This window comes from Podarcis raffonei, chromosome 14, assembly GCF_027172205.1.
Source record: "Podarcis raffonei isolate rPodRaf1 chromosome 14, rPodRaf1.pri, whole genome shotgun sequence".
In the NCBI taxonomy this organism is placed as follows: domain Eukaryota; kingdom Metazoa; phylum Chordata; class Lepidosauria; order Squamata; family Lacertidae; genus Podarcis; species Podarcis raffonei.
In genome coordinates, this window is record NC_070615.1 from 39,516,008 (window position 1) to 39,537,488 (window position 21,481).

The window sequence follows — 21,481 nt, forward strand, 5'->3', positions numbered from 1 at the left end:
CTACTTTGGGTATAAATGCTGTATTTCATGCTTTTGCTCTACTGCAGCATTTGTTATGGCATCAGCTTTTGCAGAGCCCATTAATATTTATTATTCCTCAACTGGCAAGGAGGGGTGTGTGCCTCTCTATAAATTATCCCACCCACTCGTAGAATCACATCTGGATGGGATGGTACATAAAAGCCACTGAGTTCAACCTCCTAGGCAGGACCTCTTAGTACAAAAACTCCCCCCAATATACAAGTTTCCCACCCACCCCATGCCAAATCCTCTTTCCCACCCCAGAAAAAAAAGGTCTATGAATTAGGAAAACCCCACCACGCACGGGGCCTATTACCTCCAACCAGCGCACTGGGTTTGTCACACACATGCAGAGAGAGAGTGAAAGCAAACTTCCCCGCACACACACGTACCCGGAACCAGTATCTCCACGGAGGCCCTGCCAACAAGGGTGGAGGTGGAGAGACACAGACATAAGAAAGGAACAGAGGAAGAAATGGGGTGGGATTCCACACACACATTTGCCCACCCGCTTTAAACCTCCCTAGGCCTCAAAACCAACCCGAAGAAGCGGCGGCAGTAGTAGTAGAAGCCCCGCGACCTCCCTCCCGCGTAGGCCGCGAGGGAGAGGCATTGCAAGGGCTTCCCCCGTCTCCTGCCACCTCCTCCTCCCCGCTCCGACGATCCCCAACACGGGCCGAAGCGGCCAGCCTCTCCCTCTCCGCGCTAGGCCGCGCCAGGCGAGCCCTGCCGTGAAGGCGGGTGGGCGCATGAGAGGGCAACTTTCCTTCAACCCCCACCCCGGGCGGCCGGCTCCCTTCCTGCCTCAGGGCCTCCTCCCTGGCCCGACCCCTGCCAAGGCTGAGGGGAGCGAGGGAGGCACCCGCACGCTGCCCTCAGACCCTAGGCCGCGCCGCCGCCGCCGCCATAGAAGACACCCGCTCGCCCACCTGGGTTGCCAGTCATTCCAGCTCCGCTGGTGATAGTGCTGCCTGGTGCCGGAGGAAGAAGCGCCGCTCAGCCGAGACCCCGGGGCTCTGCGGCTCATTACCTTGCCCGAGACGGCATGGCCGGCCGGGGAAGCGGCGGCGGCAGGGGAAGGAGGGGGAGGAGGCAATAACAACAATAATAGCAGCAGCAGCAGCAAGAAGAGCGGCGGTAATGGAGGCGAGCGGCTACTGCGGCTCGGCGGGGTGGCTACTCCTCCTGAGGCGGCGGGCGCTCCTCCTGCTGTCTCACACGGGAGGCGGGGAGGCGGAGGAGGAGGAGGCGACGACAGCGACGGCGGCCCCGCCTGCTAGTAGTGCTGCTGCTGCTGCCGCCTGATTCCAGCAGGCTGAGGCGAGGGCCCGCGCGCGGCATGCCGGGAACGCAGGCCGAGACGAGCCGAGGTGATCGCCTGCCGCGGAGCATCATGGGACGGCCGCTGCTCTGGCTGAGTCGTGAGAGGAGAAGGGGCGGGTTGGGTTCTTCCCGTTCGTACCTCTCTGCTCAGGGCATGGCAGCCACAGCTCTCTCTAGCTGTCAGAATAATAATAATAATAATAATAATAATAATAATAATAATAATAATAATAATAATAATAATAATAATAATAATAATAATGGACATATTTAACAAATGTCAGAGAGGAATATACAGACAATAAACCGAAAAATAGTATTTAAGCAATGCCAAGAGCAAAAATAATTAGGATACAGTCACCGTCAGTGCAAACATCTTAAACGTGTGTCAGTACTGCAACCCCTCCAAAATGTCCATATGGGCATCTGCAAGCAGAACTGGCGTCATCAGGGACAGCCCCTTTTAAAATGTGGTTGGGGTGTTATTGGGTGGTGGTTTTTATTTTGATTATATATTTTGTGGTTTTATATTTTGATTTTGTTCTATGAACCACCCTGAGATCTACAGGCATAGGGCAGTGTATATATTCAATAAATTGGAGGAGGAGAAAAGGGTGCTGGGTCAGGAAATACGTTCAAATTCAGCACAAAGCAGGGCTGTGGGGTCTTCCACCCATTGGGCAATTCCATAGTAAAGTTCGCTGCCCTGAGCTCCTTTGGGAGGAAAGGCAGGATATGAATCTAATAAACAACAATAAGGACTGTTAAGTATAAATTGAAAAGTGAATATGTGAAAGTGGGTTCTGTGTTGCAGGTTAGGAGTCAGAAGTGGAACAGTTGAAGACCACCGCTCTAATATTCAGCTTCCTTACATATCCATGGGTTCTAGTGTTATCAAACAGGGAGAAAAAAGTTCTCTTTCCACTTTCTCTGTGCCGTGCATAATTTCATACATTTCTACAATGTGACCTGCTACTCTCCTTGTCTCTAAACTAAAAAAGGCCAAATTGCTGCAACCTTTCTTCATAGGGAAGTTGCTCTGCCCCCTTGATCGTTTTGGTTGCCACTTTCTGAACCTTGTTGATTTCATATGACTAGAACTATCAACTTGGAATGGGAGGGAAGTAAAAGCTAGATACATGAATGTAGCTCCTAATGAATCTTCAGGATTCTTCCATGAGATTTCCCCAAACCCAGCATCTAGACACACATCTTGCCCTTGGACTGCATTGTAAATATCACACTGACATCTCAATAATCTCAGTAGCTTCTCAGAGGTCAGCCAGTCTTATTTTCTGTATTGTTAGGCTAAGAGAAGAGTGTTTTGCATAAAATCATGGATAAGACTGCTCCTTTTCTCACCTTTAAGTCCTATTGAATTCAGTGGGTCTTACATTTTAGACGCATATAAGATTGATCGACACTTGGGTTTATGGCTAAGGTGAGATCTGAACTGAGAACTCTCCAAATGACTATAAAGCATTGGGATTCTAAGTGGTACATTGTTATGCCTCCTTGTGGACCATTCCTTTGCTAGGCAAATTCTTGGTTAATAAGACAGGATGGTCTATTTTGTCAATGGGAGCTCAGATATGGTTGCCAGACAGCATGGTATCTTTCTGTGCTTTTGAATGAGATAGCTATCAGGGCCTGGTGAAGTTAAAACCTCTTAGATCACTCAATTAATGAATAGTCATCATATTTTTATAACTAAAATTTTAAATAATAGTTCTTATTTAAAACACGCCTACAACCTGCAGATAGTAAGCCCCACCTTCCAAGAGACAGTTCTTCCTGTGTGAGAATCTTCTAAAATGATGCCTGCTACAATGCACAAAATCTAAAAAAAACCAAGCAAACAAAGGAAGCAGGCTTTTTCTTTAGAATTTTTGGGTGCTTTCCCATTTGCAAAATTATGCAGCTTGAATCTGTCACTTAGACACATGAACTAGGATTTATTTAACTGGGTGGCAACCTTGCTAGCTTTGCACTCAGTGCTCCTGAGAGCAGTGTCTCTTCCCCGGAGCTCCCTTTCTTGCAATCAAAAGTCCCTGGACCAGGGGTGTGCAAGGCATAATCCTGCACCAGATGAGGTGTCATATGAACTGGATCTGGTGCATGTAGGGTTTACAGTATATCCTGCCATGGTCATGTAGCAACTAGCCTCTGCCATATTCCAGAATGCTCCTGTGTCAGCTTGGGAATGGGCATAGCCAGGGAAGGGGGCAGCCCATAATTCTTGAATCAGGCCCACCTGTTGTTTCCTATTGAGAAAGCCCTCCTTCCACCAGCCCTTCTGTTGGTATAGGATCCAATTGGTTGTAATGGTGTGGCTGTCATCCGCAGGGGGTTGGATGTGCTGCCAGGCACCCCCCCATTGGCATGGCCCTTCTCTGCCTCCATCAAACCCCATTTGGGGGGTGACCTTCCCAGCAGATTGACAGTGGACATAATCTCCCATCAGTTGGGCTGTCCATGGGGAGAGGAGGGGGTTCCAAGAGCAGCAGGGAATTTCCACCCACATGGACTCTCTCTATCACTGGGGTGGGAATTCCACCATAGTGAAACTCCCTCTGACCTGGAGAGAATCCAGGGCTTGGATTGCACAGTAAATGCTAAATATAAGAAAATACGCATTCTGGTGGTGATATGTCTCCTTGGCAACCGTGTTCATAATTTGGAACCAAGATGTCTGCACTGAAAATATGAAACAATATCCTTGACCACTTCCCGAGAGAGAAAGCAAGAGAGTCGTTTGAGTATAGTAATGAAAACAATAATACTTCCTTTACAAGGAAAAGGTCTATAAACTAAACTATGATAACACAGGTCTATATTAATACATTTGCCGTTGCTCTATTTTTGGAGACATGTGGAAAAGGTCACAACCACGGGCTTACCTCTCTTTATTTCATGAGAAATCTTGTTAAGGTCAAACTTTATTATGTTTATTATTTCAAATATTTCTAAGCCACCTTTCAGGACAATAGCCTTGGCAAGGCTGCTTACCTTATAAGTAGCATAGGAAACTGGAACATTGGTCCAGTGTATTGTCTACACTGGCTGGCAGCAGCTCTCCAGGGTTTCATTCCTACCTGGAGATGCCATGAACTGAACCTGGGACCTTCTATACTTGCAAACCAATGAAGAAACATAGGCAGGGTACATTCCTGATTCTGCACAAAACGGGTCCCAATTCAATGGAGCAACAGAGTAGCAGCCAGTGCTGTGCAAGCGGAGTCAGAACAAGGCTGAAACTGCACGTGCATTTTCAACAGAGCCTGGCCCAAGGCATTTTGGAACCTGAGGCAGACCACAGAATGGTGCTTCCCTCCCTGCCAGGGAACAAGGAGAGAGGGAATATCTACATTAGGAACAAGCGGGGGGAAAGATCAACATTGGGATCTGCCCCAGTGGATCCTGTCATCTGAGGTGGTTGCCTCACCTTGCCTCATGAGAGGGCTGGCACTGATTTTCAAACATGGGCCACATTCACTCCATACATTAACACAGTCATGGCTCCCCCCAAAGAATCCTGGGAGTTATAGTTTGTTTTGGGTGCTGAGAGTTGTCAGGATACCCCTACTCCCCTCAAAGAGCTGCAATTTCTAGAGTTCCCTGTCGAGAGGAGTTGATTGTTAAACCATTCTGAGCACTGTATCTATGAGGAATCTCCTAACAACTCTCAGCACCCGTAACAACCTAAAGCTCCCAGAATTCTTTGGGGGAAACAATGAAGGTTTAAAATGGTATCATAGTGCTTTAAATGTATTGTATGGGTGTAGTCACTTTGATAATCACAAAGGATCTTTCTTTCTTTCTTTCTTTCTTTCTTTCTTTCTTTCTTTCTTTCTGAGTTCTGACCTTTAAAGCCCTAAATGGCTTCAGCCCAGTACAGTGGTACCTCAGGTTACAGATGCTTCAGGTTACAGATGCTTCAGGTTACAGACTCTGCTAACCCAGAAATAGTACCTTGGGTTAAGAACTTTGCTTCAGGATGAGAACAGAAATAATGCAGTGGGAGGCCCCAGTAGCTAAAGTGGTACCTCAAGTTAAGAACAGTTTCAGGTTAAGAATGGACCTCCAGAATGAATTTGCAGAGCAAATGATTCAGCAGAGGAAACACAGCCCAGAATAACTAAGGAGATAGTACAAGAATACTTGGCTAGTTTAGATGTATTCAAATCTCCAGGGCCAGATGAACTGCATCCAAGAGTATTAAAAGAACTGGCAGATGTGATCTCAGAACCACTGGCAGTCATCTTTGAGAATTCCTGGAGAACAGGCGAAGTCCCTGCAGACTGGAGGAGGGCAAATGTTGTCCCTATTTTCAAAAAGGGGGAAAGAGAGGACCCAAATAATTACCGCCCAGTCAGTCTGACATCAATACCAGGGAAGATTCTGGAGCAGATCATTAAGCAAACAGTCTGTGAGCACCTAGAAAGGAATGCTGTGATCACCAATAGTCAGCATGGATTTCTGAAAAATAAGTCATGTCAGACTAACCTGATCTCGTTTTTTGACAGAATTACAAGCCTGGTAGATGAAGGGAACGCAGTGGATGTAGCCTACCTTGATTTCAGCAAGGCATTTGACAAGGTGCCCCATGATATTCTTGTAAAGAAGCTGGTAAAATGCGGTCTTGACTATGCTACCACTCAGTGGATTTGTAACTGGATGACTGACCGAACCCAAAGGGTGCTCATCAATGGTTCCTCTTCATCCTGGAGAAGAGTGACTAGTGGGGTGCCACAGGGTTCTGTCTTGGGCACGGTCTTATTCAACATCTTTATCAACGACTTGGATGATGGACTCAAGGGCATCCTGATCAAATTTGCAGATGACACCAAACTGGGAGGGGTGGCTAACACCCCAGAGGACAGGATCACACTTCAAAACGACCTTGACAGATTAGAGAACTGCGCCAAAACAAACAATATGAATTTTAACAGGGAGAAATGTAAAGTATTGCACTTGGGCAAAAAAAATGAGAGGCACAAATACAAGATGGGTGACACCTGGCTTAAGAGCAGTACATGTGAAAAGGATCTAGGAGTCTTGGTTGACCACAAACTTGACATGAGCCAACAGCGTGACGCGGCAGCTAAAAAAGCCAATGTAATTCTGGGCTGCATCAATAGGAGTATAGCATCTAGATCAAGGGAAGTAATAGTGCCACTGTATTCTGCTCTGGTCAGACCTCACCTGGAGTACTGTGTCCAGTTCTGGGCGCCACAGTTCAAGAAGGACACTGACAAACTGGAACGTGTCCAGAGGAGGGCAACCAAAATGGTCAAAGGCCTGGAAACGATGCCTTATGAGGAACGGCTAAGGGAGCTGGGCATGTTTAGCCTGGAGAAGAGGAGGTTAAGGGGTTATATGATAGCCATGTTCAAATATATAAAAGGATGTCACATAGAGGAGGGAGAAAGGTTGTTTTCTGCTGCTCCAGAGAAGCGGACACGGAGCAATGGATCCAAACTACAAGAAAGAAGATTCCACCTAAACATTAGGAAGAACTTCCTGACAGTAAGAGCTGTTCGACAGTGGAATTTGCTGCCAAGGAGTGTGGTGGAGTCTCCTTCTTTGGAGGTCTTTAAGCAGAGGCTTGACAACCATATGTCAGGAGTGCTCTGATGGTGTTTCCTGCTTGGCAGGGGGTTGGACTCGATGGCCCTTGTGGTCTCTTCCAACTCTATGATTCTATTCTATGAAGTTCTTAACCCGAGATACCACTGTATACCTGAAGGAGTGTCTCCACCCCCATCGTTCAGCCCAGACACTAAGGTCCTCCTCTGAGGGCCTCCTGCTGGTTCCCTCACTGCAAGAAGCCAAGTTACAGGGAACCAGGCAGAGGGACTTCTTGGTAGTGGCGCCCTCCCTGTGGAACACCCTCCCTTCAAATGTCAAGGAGATAAAGAATTACACAACTTTTAGAAGACTTCTGAAGATAGCCCTGTATCGGGAAGTTTTTAAAACTTGATGTTTTTATATATGTTGTAGGCCGCCCAGATGGGCGGAGTATAAATAATGATATTTCTTTGGAGCATGTGATTCCGATATTGCGTCATTTTCATTGGTTCCTAATTTGTTTCCAAGCCCTGATGAATGTGCATCTTGTCTATCACCCACAGCAGGGGTGGGGAACCTTTTTCTGGAGTGTGGAGCCACACTCCATTCTGGACAACCTTCCTGGGACCACATGCCAGTTGTGGGTGGGGCAAAGCAGCAGGTGTAGATATTACCTTTGTGCAATAGGATAGTTTCCACTCACACTCACACACCCCTCTCTATCCACCCACCAGACAAGCAAGAGACCTTATCAGAGTCTCAGAGGAACACATTCCTCTCCAGCAAAAACATTTTGGGTACATAGCAGGGCCAAGGAGGAGTCAATGTATGGCCTGAGGAGAATTCTGTTGAGATTGGAAATCCTGGAAGCCAAGACCCGGGATTTAACGTGGCAAAACATGCAACAAAGAAAAGCATGGAAATAATAATAATAATAGTAATAGTAATAGTAATAATAATTTTATTTATACCCCGCCCTCCCCATCCAGAGTCAGGCTCAGGGCAGCTAACACCAATAAAATTACAATAAAACATAATAAAACAAACAAATAAAGAAAAACAGTTTATTAAAATACAGGTTAAAATGCAATTTAAAATGCAGCCTCATTTTAATAGTAGCCCATAAATCAAAACCATAAGGGGAGGGAAACATAAGGGTCAGACTGAGTCCAAACCAAAGCCAGGCAGAACAGCTCTGTCTTGCAGGCCCTGCAGAAAGATGTCAAGTCCTGCAGGGCCCTAGTCTCTTGTGATAGAGTGTTCCACCAAGTCGGAGCCAGTACTGAAAAGGCCCTGGGCCTAGTTGAGACCAATCTAACCACCTTGCGGCTTGGGACCTCCAAAGTGTTGTTATTTGTGGACCTTAAGGTGACCGTCGCATGGATCACTGTGGCCAGATCAGGGCGAGAAAGGTAACGGACCAACTGCTTGATACAGTGGAGATGGGAAAACACCACATTTGCTGTGGCTGCAACCTGCACCTCCATGGAAAGGGAGGCATTGACGGTTACACCCAAGCTCTTGACGGAAGGCGCTGGCACTAATTGAGCCACCGCGAGAGATGGGAGTTGGCCCCCCAACCCCGTGTCATCCCGACCCAGCCAGAGGACCAATGTCTTTGAAGGATTTAACTTCCACCAGCTCCCACACAGCCATCCAGCTACAGCTTCCAAGCATCTGGTCAGTGTGTCCGGGGCCGAGTCAGGGCAGCCGTCCAACAACAGATAAAGCTGGGTGTCATCAGCATATTGTTGACAACCCAGCCCAAAACTCTGGACAATCTGGGCAAGGCGGCGCATAAAGATATTGAAAAGATATTGAAAAGATAAAGGCTATAAGGGGGCGCATATGTCTGGACAGGATATCTTGCACTGTTTATTTAATTCAAAAGCATCTTCAGGAAGTTCAGCTTCTCACCCCTGAAAGGGCAAAGATCATGGAAGGGAAAGACAACTTGCCCAATTAACAGATCATATATATATATGATCTGTTATATATCACTCTCTACTGCTGCTTTTAATTACTTTTAAAAAACCAACCACACACCTCCAGGAGATTCTATCACAGATCCACTGTGTCATGTCTAGTTTGACCTTTTCAAGAAGAAGAAGGTGCCAGCTCTGGAGAAAACAACTAGAATGCACTGAGACGAGTTCAGATTTCCTGGTTTGAAGATAGCATTTGGAGTTCATAATAACAAGCGTGGGAAAAGGCAGTACACTTTGGGCAGGGGTTTTGATTTAACAAAACCAGCCACCTGTACAACTTTCAGCAAACCTTTTTACCTTTGACATTAAATAAATGCAATTAATGAGGCTTACTGCAACCACGCTTCAGCATGAAGCGGTCAGATATAGACCACAGCTCCTTTTCTTTTCCCAATTAATTCTGTTTAAGGGGGGGAAATGTTAGAATTCTGTCAGAAGGCCAAACATTTCTTAAGACCTAGTTCTCACTGAGCTGGTGAAACTGTGTGTGGGCCACACCACTTCAGACACAAACAGGAGGCTCACAAGATAGAATTCCCTCCACGCCAAATCAGTTCATCCAAACAGAAAACCACCAAGCCCCACTTCTATCTATTTATTACAATTGGTAGAGTACCATGGCAAGAGGGATTTATTGTTAAAGCAGCCCAGGAATTGTAGCTCTGGGAGGGTAATGGGGGGGGGTCTCCTAACAGCTCCCAGCATCCTTAAGAAACTACAGTTCCCAATAAAGGTAAAAAGGTAAAGGATCCCTGGACGGTTAAGTCCAATCAAAGGCAACTATGGGGTTGCAGCTCTCATCTCGCTTTCAGGCCAAGGGAGCCGGCGTTTGTCCAGAGGCAGCTTTCCGGGTCATGTGGCCAGCATGACTAAACTGCCTCTGGTGCAATGGAACATTGTGACAGAAACCAGAGCGCATGGAGATGCCATTTACCTTCCAGTTGCAGTGGTACCTATTTATTTACTTGCACTGGTGTGCTTTCGAACTGCTAGGTTGGTGGGAACTGGGACAGAGCAACAGGAGCTCACCCTATCGCGGGGATTCGAACTGCCAACCTTCCAATCAGCAAGCCCAAGAGGCTCAGTGGTTTAGACCACAGCGCCACTCGTGTCCCTCTAGCTCCCAATATTTTGGGGGGAAAGCCTTGAACTGTTTAAGGTGGAATCATAGTGCTTTAAATGTATGTTGCGCAAGAGGCCTTATAGTAATGAGCCTACGAAGTCAACTCAAGCCTATCCTACACTAATTTTCACTCAATTGTTGGCATCCTTTTGTCTCGGGGGCCGATGGAGGACTGTGCCTTTGGGCGTGAAGTCAAACCACTGGAGATAATACCTGTTTCCTTGGTTTTTCTAAGAAATGTTCAATGAAGTGCTTAATTCATTGCGTAATGAATCTAGTTGTTCTTATTACATAAGGGATGCTGCAACTCTCTCTATTTAGCAACATTTACTCTTCGTTTTAGGCAGTTATGAGAGGAAGAGCTTTTTCAAAAACATTTTTTCCCTTGTGGCTTGGCTTTACTTCTGCAAGTCATCCATCAGAGGACTCTTTGGCATGCTTTCATTTTGCATGTCCTTCTCATTCTTCTTCCCTGTGGGAAATAGCTAGTATGGGAATTAAAATTTGTTTTTGGTTTTTTTAAAGCATACCCTGCCTTTCTACCAATAGTCCCCAAGGCAGCTTAAAGAACAATAAAAACAATGCAAGGAAAGAAAATACAAAATAAAAAGTGATGGGAGTTGTGTTGGTCCATTGGGGGGGGGATGAGTACAGTGATACCTCAGGTTACAGACGCTTCAGGTTACAGACTCCGCTAACCCAGAAATAGTACCTCGAGTTAAGAACTTTGCTTCAGGATGAGAACAGAAATTGTGCAGCAGTGGCACGGTGGCAGAGGGAGGCCCCATTAGCTAAAGTGGTGCTTCAGGTTAAGAACAGTTTCAGGTTAAGAACGGACCTCCAGAACGAATTAAGTTCTTAACCTGAGGTACCACTGTAGTTGCAAGTTTTATTCGGAGCAACTAAAACATTACAAAGAAGAAATAAAGTGTTCGAACACCAGGAACCCTGCTTTTCTAGATCATGTGAAAGATCACATATAAAACACTGAAATTATCAGGTAAGGAAACATCAGTAAAAGTGAACGAAGTGCTGTCTGAAGTTGACCTAACTCAGTTTCATTAATCTCTACTCTGAGTAGGACTTAGAATCATAGAGCTGTAGACTTGGAAGGGACCACAAGGTTCATCTAGTCCAACATCCTGCAATGCAGGAATCACAGCTAAAGAATCCCTGACAGATGGTCATCCAAACTCTGCTTCAAAACCTCATTTAAAGGAGAGTCCACTACCTTCAAGGTAGTCAGTCCAACTGTTGAACAGCTCTCACCATCAGAAAGTTCTTCCTAATATTTAGTCAGAATCTCCTGTATTGTATTTTGAATCAATTTGTTTGGGTCCTACCCAGAAAACAAGCTTGCTCCGTCTTCCATTTGACAGGCCTTCAGGTATTTGAAATTGGTCATCTTATCACCTCAGTTGGACACAATCTCTGGGAAAGATGATAGACAGATAGACAGACAGACAGACAGATAGATAGATAGATAGAGTGGTACCTCGGGTTACATACGCTTCAGGTTACGACTCCGCTAACACAGAAATAGTGCTTCAGGTGCTTAAGAACTTTGCTTCAGGATGAGAACAGAAATCGTGCTCCGGCGGTGCAGCAGCAGTGGGAGGCCCCATTAGCTAAAGTGGTGCTTCAGGTTAAGAACAGTTTCAGGTTAAGTACGGACCTCTGGAACGAATTAAGTACTTAACCAGAGGTACCACTGTAGATAGATAGATAGATGATAGATAGATAGATGATAGATGATAGATGATAGATGATAGATGATAGATGATAGATGATAGATGATAGATGATAGATGATATAGATAGATAATAGATAGATAGGAAAACATATTCCTTTGTGTGATGAAAAAGCACTCATCCTTTTGTAGCTCCTCTATCAAGAATAAAGGATGTGGGTGGCACTGTGGTCTAAACCACTGAGTTTCTTGGGCTTGCCAATCAGAAGGTCGGCGGTTCGAATCCCCGCAACTGGGTGAGCTCCTGTTGCTCGGTCCGTGCTCCTGCCAACCTAGCAATTTGAAAGCACGTCAAAGTGCAAGTAGATAAATGGGTAACGCTCCAGCGGGAAGGTAAATGGCGTTTCCATGCGCTGCTCTGGTTTCGCCAGTGATGCTGGCCACATGACCCAGAAGCTGTACGCCGACTCCCTCGGCCAGTAAAGCAAGATGAGCACCGCAACCCCAGAGTCGGCCACGACTGGACCTAATGGTCAGGGGTCCCTTTACCTTTTACAGTGGTACCTCGGGTTAAGTACTTAATTCGTTCCGGAGGTCCGTACTTAACCTGAAACTGTTCTTAACCTGAAGCACCACTTTAGCTAATGGGGCCTCCTGCTGCTGCCGCGCCGCCGGAGCACGATTTCTGTTCTCAACCTGAAGCAAAGTTCTTAACCTGAAGCACTATTTCTGGGTTAGCGGAGTATGTAACCTGAAGCATATGTAACCTGAAGCGTATGTAACCTGAGGTACCACTGTACTATCAAGAATAAATGTAACAAAAATAGTTTTTATGTAGTTCCTGCACGCACCAGCAGATGGCTAGCTTTCCCTACAGATAGATCAAATGTAAACTTTGAACACTTCTTAGTCTCATACAACCTACACCAAGCAGTTCTGATATTTGCCAGGTGAAGATAACCTCTTTGGCATGTACAAGGTGCATGTGGTGGTAGTGGTGTCCTTTTGCATGTTGCCATCAGCTGTGCCTCAAAAGCCAAGGGGGCAGAGCAGGAGAAGTCAGGAAGGGCAGAGCAGTCCATCTTCAAGGACGAACAGATTCACATAAGACAGGAGTGGGGCACCATTTTCTGTCTAGGGGCCAGATTCCTCCATGAACAGCCTTCGCGAGGCACACCTCTCAGTGGTGGGCAAGGCCAGAGGCAAAAGAGATCAAAGCAAAATACCTGTATGTGATTCTTATTTTTATACATGTTGTCAGAGGGTTTTTTTTATGGAAAGCATCCATTGTTTATACAAGCAAGTCTGATTAAGACCTCTAGAACCTGCACACTCATTGTCATTTGAGTTTCTGTACCTCCAAGGCAGGTAAGGTAAGTTACAGACACTCAGGGAAACGAATCTTAGCTCATTCATTGTATGAAATGCAGCTGATTAATGAATTAATCAATTAACAGGACCACCCATTGCCTACTGAATAGCACCGGGTTCAGATTAAAAGGTTTAATTGAAACAGATATTGAACATTTAAAAAGCCCAATGACAATTGCAGGGCCCGGAAGAGTTATTATAGAACGGCAGTCAATAGAGCACACCTGCAGCACAAGGCTTCACTGTAGAACATTATAGAACCTTCATGGATGAATTAGAACATACCCTTTTGGATACATTAATTGAGATTGTGTGGCAGACTCATTAGGCTATGTATGTATGAAATATACACATATGAAATTAGAAATAAGTATGTTTTACATAATCTAAAATTATAGTAACTTCTACAAATATACAATACTGTATGTGTAAACTGATTTTTACAATTAAATTTTCTCAGTTAAAGAAGCTTTCAACAAAAGGGTTATTTCTCTGACCTAAAAAATAACCTTTAACATTTGATTTTACAGTGGTACCTTGGGTTAAGTACTTAATTCGTTCCGGAGGTCCATAATTAACCTGAAACTGTTCTTAACCTGAAGCACCACTTTAGCTAATGGGGCCTCCTGCTGCTGCCGCGCCGCCGGAGCACGATTTCTGTTCTCATCCTGAAGCAAAGTTCTTAACCCGAGGTACTATTTCTGGGTTAGCGGAGTCTGTAACCTGAAACGTATGTAACCTGAAATGTATGTAACCCGAGGTACCACTGTATTTTATTTGTTTTTTATCTTATATTTTGGAAATGTACATCCAGGTTTGCCTTTAATTTGGGGGGGGGGCAAGAGAGTGGGGCCCAAAGCTATAGCTTGTTTAGCTTATACATAAATCCAACACTGCTGACAGCCCAGATGCATCTCCAGCCTTGATTATTAGTGGTTTGATATAACCTCCAAGCTACCCAAAGGGATTCAGCTTCCTTTTATCTTCCTTTCACATAATCCCAGCATTTAAATAAATAAATGAAAAAAACTTCTGAAATCAATTTTTATATGTTTCAAAATAAAATAAAATAAAATAAAATAAAAAACAAGTACACATGTACATAAGCAAGTTCTTGTGAAAATATTTGTGTCTTCTTAGGCACGACCTCTCGCTCCATGAAAGCACACAGAGATGGAGCGAATGGCTGCAATGAAATCTAGTTTGTAAAGCAAACACAAGAGATAGATAATATTGTTTATGACTCAAGAGGATAAGATTGGCAGCTGTGTGCAGTAATCTGCCCACTACCTACAGTCTGAAAATAGCACATCCATTACTCAAGATCTATACAGTCTAAGGCTCGGCCCGCAGTGCCAAGGCTCCTGTCTGAAGCAAGAGAATAAGAGCTTTCCCGAGAGCCTTGTCATGTTAAGATAACCTTATCTGTGGCGCATTGAGATGGAGACATCTCTCTCCTTCCCCCACCCCTTAGGGACTGCATTGAATAGAAATCCAGAGCACTGCAACTGAGGTGGAAATGGCACAATCAGATGCTGCTGAACCTAATGGCGAACAGGCCTCCAGCTTCCACCGGCAACTCGTCTCTGGTTAGTCTTGCCCCTATGAAGCAGTTGCTGAGACTGAAGGTCTCCCCACAGCTGCTGAAGTATCCTCCTCTCCAGGGGTGTTTCTCAAGCAACTGGAGACTATGTCAGCATGTTGCCAATCTCTCCTCTGCTCTTTTCATGCCTCTTCTGGTTCTGGGAGACAACAGGGAGGGGAGCTTATCACAGCAGGAGGGGGAGACACCTGTGACTCTTCACTAGCTCAATTCATCTCTGCCTCTTAGCCTCTCTCCTCCCACTTTTCAGCTTCTGGCTCTATTCTGGACTTATCTCTGCCACTGAGTCTCCCAGCTCACTAAGCCCTGATACTTCTACATCTTCCGAACCCCCTCTTCCCAGTCTTCTCCCTCTGACCAATCCTCATTGTCCTAGCACTACTCCTCAGGCTCTGAGCCTTCTTCCCTTGGGGGTTCCCCAGCTGGCTCCTCCAACCATTTCTCTACATCCAACCAGTCCATGACAGTTGGCTGGCTGGCTGGCTGGCTGGCTGGCTGAGGACAGGCTGAGATTGGTTTTCCCATGCCCCATCTGCTCTAGTGGGCCAACCTCCACTATCCATTGGAACATAGGGCTGCTTCCAACTTCCAACTGAAGTACACACCCACTTATTATCTTTCCACCCAAGGTACCATAAACCCATATTTACAGCAAGCGCAAACAGACATATAATCACATCACCTAAGCATATAGCCTATGATAGCTACCAGAAGTCATCCAGGCAGTGCAATTTGTGCAAATGGAACCATTAACACAACAGAGCATATAGATTGCACAAATAGAATAAACAGCACAGGAATTATATAAATGGTACAGATGGAATATGCAGAGCTGAAGGGCACAAAGAGCGCATTTGGCAGAAATGACACGGGATGAATAAGGGATAGGAAACCTGTGGCCCACCGGTTGCTGTTGGACTACAACACCCATTAGCCCCAGCCAGCAAGGATGATGGGAGTTGTAGTTAAGCAACGTCTGAAAGGTCACAGGTCCCCCATGGCTGGCCTAAATAATTCTGTCTTTACATTCTGAGGAAGGTGCCCAGAAGTTTTTTTTTAAGGCAGCAGATATGAATAAGGACATATTGGGGAATTTTTTTCACAAGAGCGAAAGCCCTCTTGTTTCTCTCTAGCAGGACCTCAGGAAGGGTGGAATATTATACAGTACCAAAATATTAGCAACATAATTACATCATTAGACAAGTGAGGGACAGCGTTTTCACCAAATGCTTGGATAAATAGCCATGCTTTTACCTGGCGTTGAAATGGCCCTATTTAGTTATTTATTATTTTATTAGATGCTTTATCCACCCTTTGCCACAAAGTCATCAAAACGTAACTTTCGTGGGAATCTGAGACAAGTAAAAGCCAGCCTTGGAGTGTGGATACAGATTGCTGTTTGACTCAAACACAACAAAATTTGCTCCATCTCTCATGCCAGTGATATCTGTGGTCCATCAGAAATTTACTTAGAGTTAGTTCCACCTTCTTGAAGACTCTGGACAGTTGGCAGCTATCTATTCAGGGTTCACTGCAAGGATGCAACATCCCAGTTGCTCTAGATGCCACTGTGGAGCAACATCAGACAACAGGGGTTCATCGCAGTGCAATTTGGAGGAGCATGGCAACCATATCCTTTGATTGCAAGAAAACAGTGAAACTTGTTCCAGTTCAGAAATCAGGTTATTATTAGGACAACAAAATCATTAGCTGTTCTAATATTCCCCCTTCCTCCCCTTCCCCCCCTTTTTTTAACATCTTGGATGCTTGGAAACCAGAAATCTGCTTTGGTGGCCTCCTGAGTCTCTTAACAACATTTCCTTCATACCAGATGGGACTTCTATCATGGTGAAACTTTGATGGAAGACATTCCACTGTGTCGGGCTTCAAAAGGAATAAATGAACCCAAAGGAAAGTAATTTAGAGCTCACTAGATTCAGAATTACCTCCAGCTGTTCTCCTCCCTTGTGAGATAAGGAATCTCCAGCCAGCTCTGCATTGCTTGATGGTGCTTCTCCTCCAACTGTTTGTTTACCACGAGACCCTCCAGAATGACTTCAGTTCACTGGGGGTGGGGCAGCAGGTGGAAGCAATTCATAAATCATTTTATCTGAGATCATGCCGTCATTATCTGGCAGGTCAACTTGTCTTGGTTACGATCTGGTTATCTCGAAAGGAAATCAGATCCACAGTTCTATGGCAGAATGTGTGCTTTGCATGTATGTAGAAGGTCCCAGCTTCAATGTCTGGTGTTTTATTATGTTTTTGTATGTGTTGGAAGCCGCCCAGAGTGGCTGGGGAAACCCAGCCAGGCGGCCAGGGTATAATTAATAATAAAAATTATAATTCATTGACTTCTTAAAGTAAGTCTGCTGAAGACTCCTCTCTGAATCCCTGCAGGGCCACAGCCAGTTAGGATAGGCCAGAGTTTCCCAAATCTGGGTCTCCAGCTGTATTTGGACTACCATTCCCATCATCCCTGACCACTGGTCCTGCTAGCTAGGGATGATGGGAGTTGTAGTCCAAATACAGCTGGAGACCCAGATTTGGGAAACCCTCATATAGACAATACTGAGCTTGATAGATCAATATTTCAACTCTGTTGGACAACTCTCAGTAGCACATACTGTAAGAACACAAGCAGAGCCTGCTGGATCAGGCCAGTCTCCAGCATCCTGCACCCACAGTGGCCAACCAAATCCTCATAGGAAGCCTGGAAGCAGAACCTGAGGGCAACAGCATCCCTCCCCCCACACCTGAGATTCCCAGCAACAGGTATTCAGAGGGAGGCTGACAGTGAATGTAGAATACAGCCATCATGATGGCAAGTAGCCTCTGATAGCTTTACCCTCTGTGCATTTGTCTACTCTTCTCTTAAAGCCACCAGAGTTGTTGGCCACCACTGCATTTCTGCAGAAAGTAACTGCATTTTCAAGTACAGCTAGTTATTATTGAAATGGTTTAGTATCAGGACATTAGTTAATACCTGATCATCTGATGAGAATTGTTTAAATTGGCCTGCTGCTTTCTTAGCGCAACTGCCTTTAAAAACTGACTTTCCTCATAGCCGCTTGTTGCTTTACTTTATTTCTGTTCTAACTTTTTTTGGGCAACTGTAGTCTAGTTTTCCTTAGCCTGACACCCTCCAGACATTAAGCTACATATCTCATCATGGCTGACAGTTGGCAACGTTAGCTGGGGCCAATGTGTGTTGCAGTAATGTAACAGTATCTGGAGGGCACTAGGTTGGGCAAGGCTGGCCCAGGTATTTGAGGATAAAAAACAAAACAAACTCGTTCAGTGAATGATTCACATTTATGGAATCCTCACCTCACATTGTTAAAAGTTACAATTACATTTTTGCAAAAGTTTCATTGTTTCGCAGTTACCAAGAGTTGTAGCCAACTAAGTCCTGCTCAGTGTTAGACCTATTGAAATTAATGAGCCTAAATTAGTCATGCCCATTAATTTCAATGGGTCTACCTCAAGTACAGCTAGTTAATGTGAAACCTGGGTAGTGCTGGATCTGTGCTTTTCAGGTATAGGATGTCATGTTTTTCTCTTGAATTCTGCAACGTAGGGACGTAAAAAGAGACTGCTGGATGAGGCCATCTCATCCAGCATCCTGTTCTCACACTGGCCAACAGGATGCCCCTGAGAAACCCTGGAGCAGGATTTGAGCATCTCTCCCTCCCTGTGGTCTCTAGCAACTGATTTTCGGGAGCCTTAGTACCTCCAGCCGTAGAGACAGAGCATAGCCATCGTGCCTAGTATCCCATGATAGACTTATCTTCTATGAATTCATCAAAGTCAACAAATTCCAGAGGGGCCGTTTTGTCAATCTGTTACAACAAAACACCAAAAAGAGTTTTGGGGCTCTTTAAAGACTAATGGGTTCATTGTGTCCTTTGTTTTTGTGGGCTAGAGGCCGCTCCATTAGAGACATCAGGTTGGGGAACCACCAGCCCTTGGGCCAATCTTGGCCCACTGGGGAGTCCAATTTGACGTGCCCAAACCACGCCCACCTATCAATCAGCTGGTGCCATTCTTGAGTTGGAGGGCAGGGTTAAATCCTGCATTGGCTGCACATGCAGTAGGGAAAAGATAAGCAAACCAACGCTGCAGGATTTAACCCTCTGTTCATTTCATGAAGGAGGGTTATATCTTGCTCAGTTTGGCTGTACATGCCTGTTCCACCTCCCCTTTTTTGCATGCACGAGCTGCAAATTCCTGCATTGCAGGGGTTGGACTAGATCATAGAATCATAGAATCATAGAGTTGGAAGAGACCACAAGGGCCATCAAGTCCACCCCCTGCCAAGCAGGAAACACCATCAGAGCACTCCTGACATATGGTTGTCAAGCCTCTGCTTAAAGACTTCCAAAGAAGGAGACTCCACCACACTCCTTGGCAGCAAATTCCACTGTCGAACAGCTCTTACTGTCAGGAAGTTCTTCCTAATGTTTAGGTGGAATCTTCTTTCTTGTAGTTTGGATCCATTGCTCCGTGTCCGCTTCTCTGGAACAGCAGAAAACAACCTTTCTCCCTCCTCTATGTGACATCCCTTTATATATTTGAACATGGCTATCATATCACCCCTTAACCTCCTCTTCTCCAGGCTAAACATGCCCAGCTCCCTTAGCCGTTCCTCATAAGGCATCGTTTCCAGGCCTTTGACCATTTTGGTTGCCCTCCTCTGGACACGTTCCAGTTTGTCAGTGTCCTTCTTGAACTGTGGCGCCCAGAACTGGACACAGTACTCCAGGTGAGGTCTGACCAGAGCAGAATACAGTGGCACTATTACTTCCCTTGATCTAGATGCTATACTCCTATTGATGCAGCCCAGAATTGCATTGGCTTTTTTAGCTGCCGCGTCACACTGTTGGCTCATGTCAAGTTTGTGGTCAACCAAGACTCCTAGATCCTTTTCACATGTACTGCTCTCAAGCCAGGTGTCACCCATCTTGTATTTGTGCCTCTCAGGTTGATGATCAGATGATCCTCAGGTTTCCTTCCAGCTCTATGAGTCTATGATTGGATCAAATCTATGCTTCCAGGTGTCATAAGAAAGCTGCAGAGATAGTGCAGGATAGTACACACCCCAGAAATGATCTCTTTCAGCTTCTGCCTTCTGGAAGAAGGTACAGGGCTATAAAGACTAGGACTAGCCACCTAGCCACAGTTTTTATCCAAATGCAATTTTGGTTTAAACGCAGTTTAAGGTAGTCTCTGTGGGAGTATATTGTATTTAATTATGGAGTATCAGAGTTTTTAGGGGGTTAACCAGGCTGGGATAGCTGGGATAGCAAGCTTGTTGGTTTTTGAATGTCTGATGTAGATTTTTTCAATTTCGTTGTTCTTTATGGGACAATGACAATAAAGATGATCGTATCAATTCTAATATGAAGGTTCTATCTCTTCTCCCCATCAGAAGGGGAGACATAAGGCTCTCAGGTGAGAGAGCACTATTGCACTGCTTGGGGGCTTCCCTGAGGCATCTGATTGGCCACTGTGAGAACAGGATGCTAGCTAGATAGGCCCCTGGTCTGGTCCAGCAGCACTGTGCTTAGCGTGCCAGATTTCGCGAAAGCTTTATTGATCATGGCGAGGTTCTTGTTTTAATAGGGCGCTAAGTAGTAGGCTTCCACTCGAGTGGTTAGTCAAGCTAATATTTGCTAATGAGGCCCAATGCACCTAAAGCATCCCACAGTATAGATCCAGCAATTAAGTTTTGTTATGAGTGCTTGGTTTTAACAGCACGCCTCCTTTGAAATCAAGTGGTTTGAACTTTAATAGAGAGAACGCTCCACTTCTCTCTCCCCAGCCCCACAACAAGTACGGTAGCCACGAAGCAAATGAGAAGCACATGGCCTTTTACCACGCCACTCAGTCGTAACCAAGAAAATCCCTGAAAACAGAGCTGCGTTAAAAATGCTTTTGCTTTTCCCTACTTGGCAAACTGAGGCAGGCACCCACCATCGATTTTGTGTTGCGTTGATTTCCAGATGAAGGAGAGCTGAGAGACGATGGGGCATCGTGCACCAACTGCTCTCTACTTAAGATGCTACAAACTGCATGCTTGGATAGCACCGTTGGTTAGAGAATGGTGTTGATAACGCCAAGGTTGCAGGTTCGACCACCCATAAGGGACAGCTGCATGTTCTTGCATTGCAGGGGGCTGGGCGAGATGATCCATAGGGTCCCTTCCAACTCTATGATTTCATGCAAATATGTCATTCAAAACAGCACCAGTGGGACACCACTGGGAGAACTGCCAGTTGCCCAGGCAACAAGACCCCCACTCCTATTCTGCATCCCTGTTGCTGAAAATCAAAAGTGGGGAGAGGGCTGTTGTGCTCACAGGTCCTTCTTGCAAACAACCCTTAGGCATCCTATAGGCTACTGTGAGAAGAGGATGCTGAATTTTATGACCCTTTGGCCTGATCCAGCAGCCAGTCTTCAAGAGATAAACCTCATCACCTACATGTATAGAGCACAGATCCAACCCTAGCCAGTTTTCAGTCCTTGAAAACACCATTATTTTCTGGTTCACACTGTGAGTGAGTCACAGAATGAAAAGACATTGACCGAAGGGGTCACTGAGTGGCAAATCCGTGCCAACCCAATGTATATAATTTTCATACAGCCGAGTTTTAAAATAAGTGGCCCACAAGCTATAGATTGCAAAAGGGTCACAGAAACGTCCTCTGGGGGAAAGGTGTCTCGCGGCATCCTAAAGGCCAGCAGATTTATGGTACCCTATGGACTACAGCAGGAGTGGGGAGGCTCTT

The 21,481-nt window shown here is 45.5% G+C and overlaps 1 protein-coding gene across 1 annotated transcript in view; it reads right to left on the minus strand.

Annotated features, from left to right (window-relative positions):
• The window catches only part of SMG1 (SMG1 nonsense mediated mRNA decay associated PI3K related kinase), a 72,560-nt gene extending 71,211 nt beyond the window's left edge, over positions 1-1,349 (minus strand). The window contains exon 1 of the mRNA XM_053366100.1: positions 951-1,349. Coding sequence (XP_053222075.1) covers positions 951-1,048 — 98 coding nt within the window. The 5' untranslated portion in view covers positions 1,049-1,349. The remainder of the gene's footprint in view (positions 1-950) is intronic.
• Between the last annotated feature and the right edge of the window lie 20,132 nt (positions 1,350-21,481).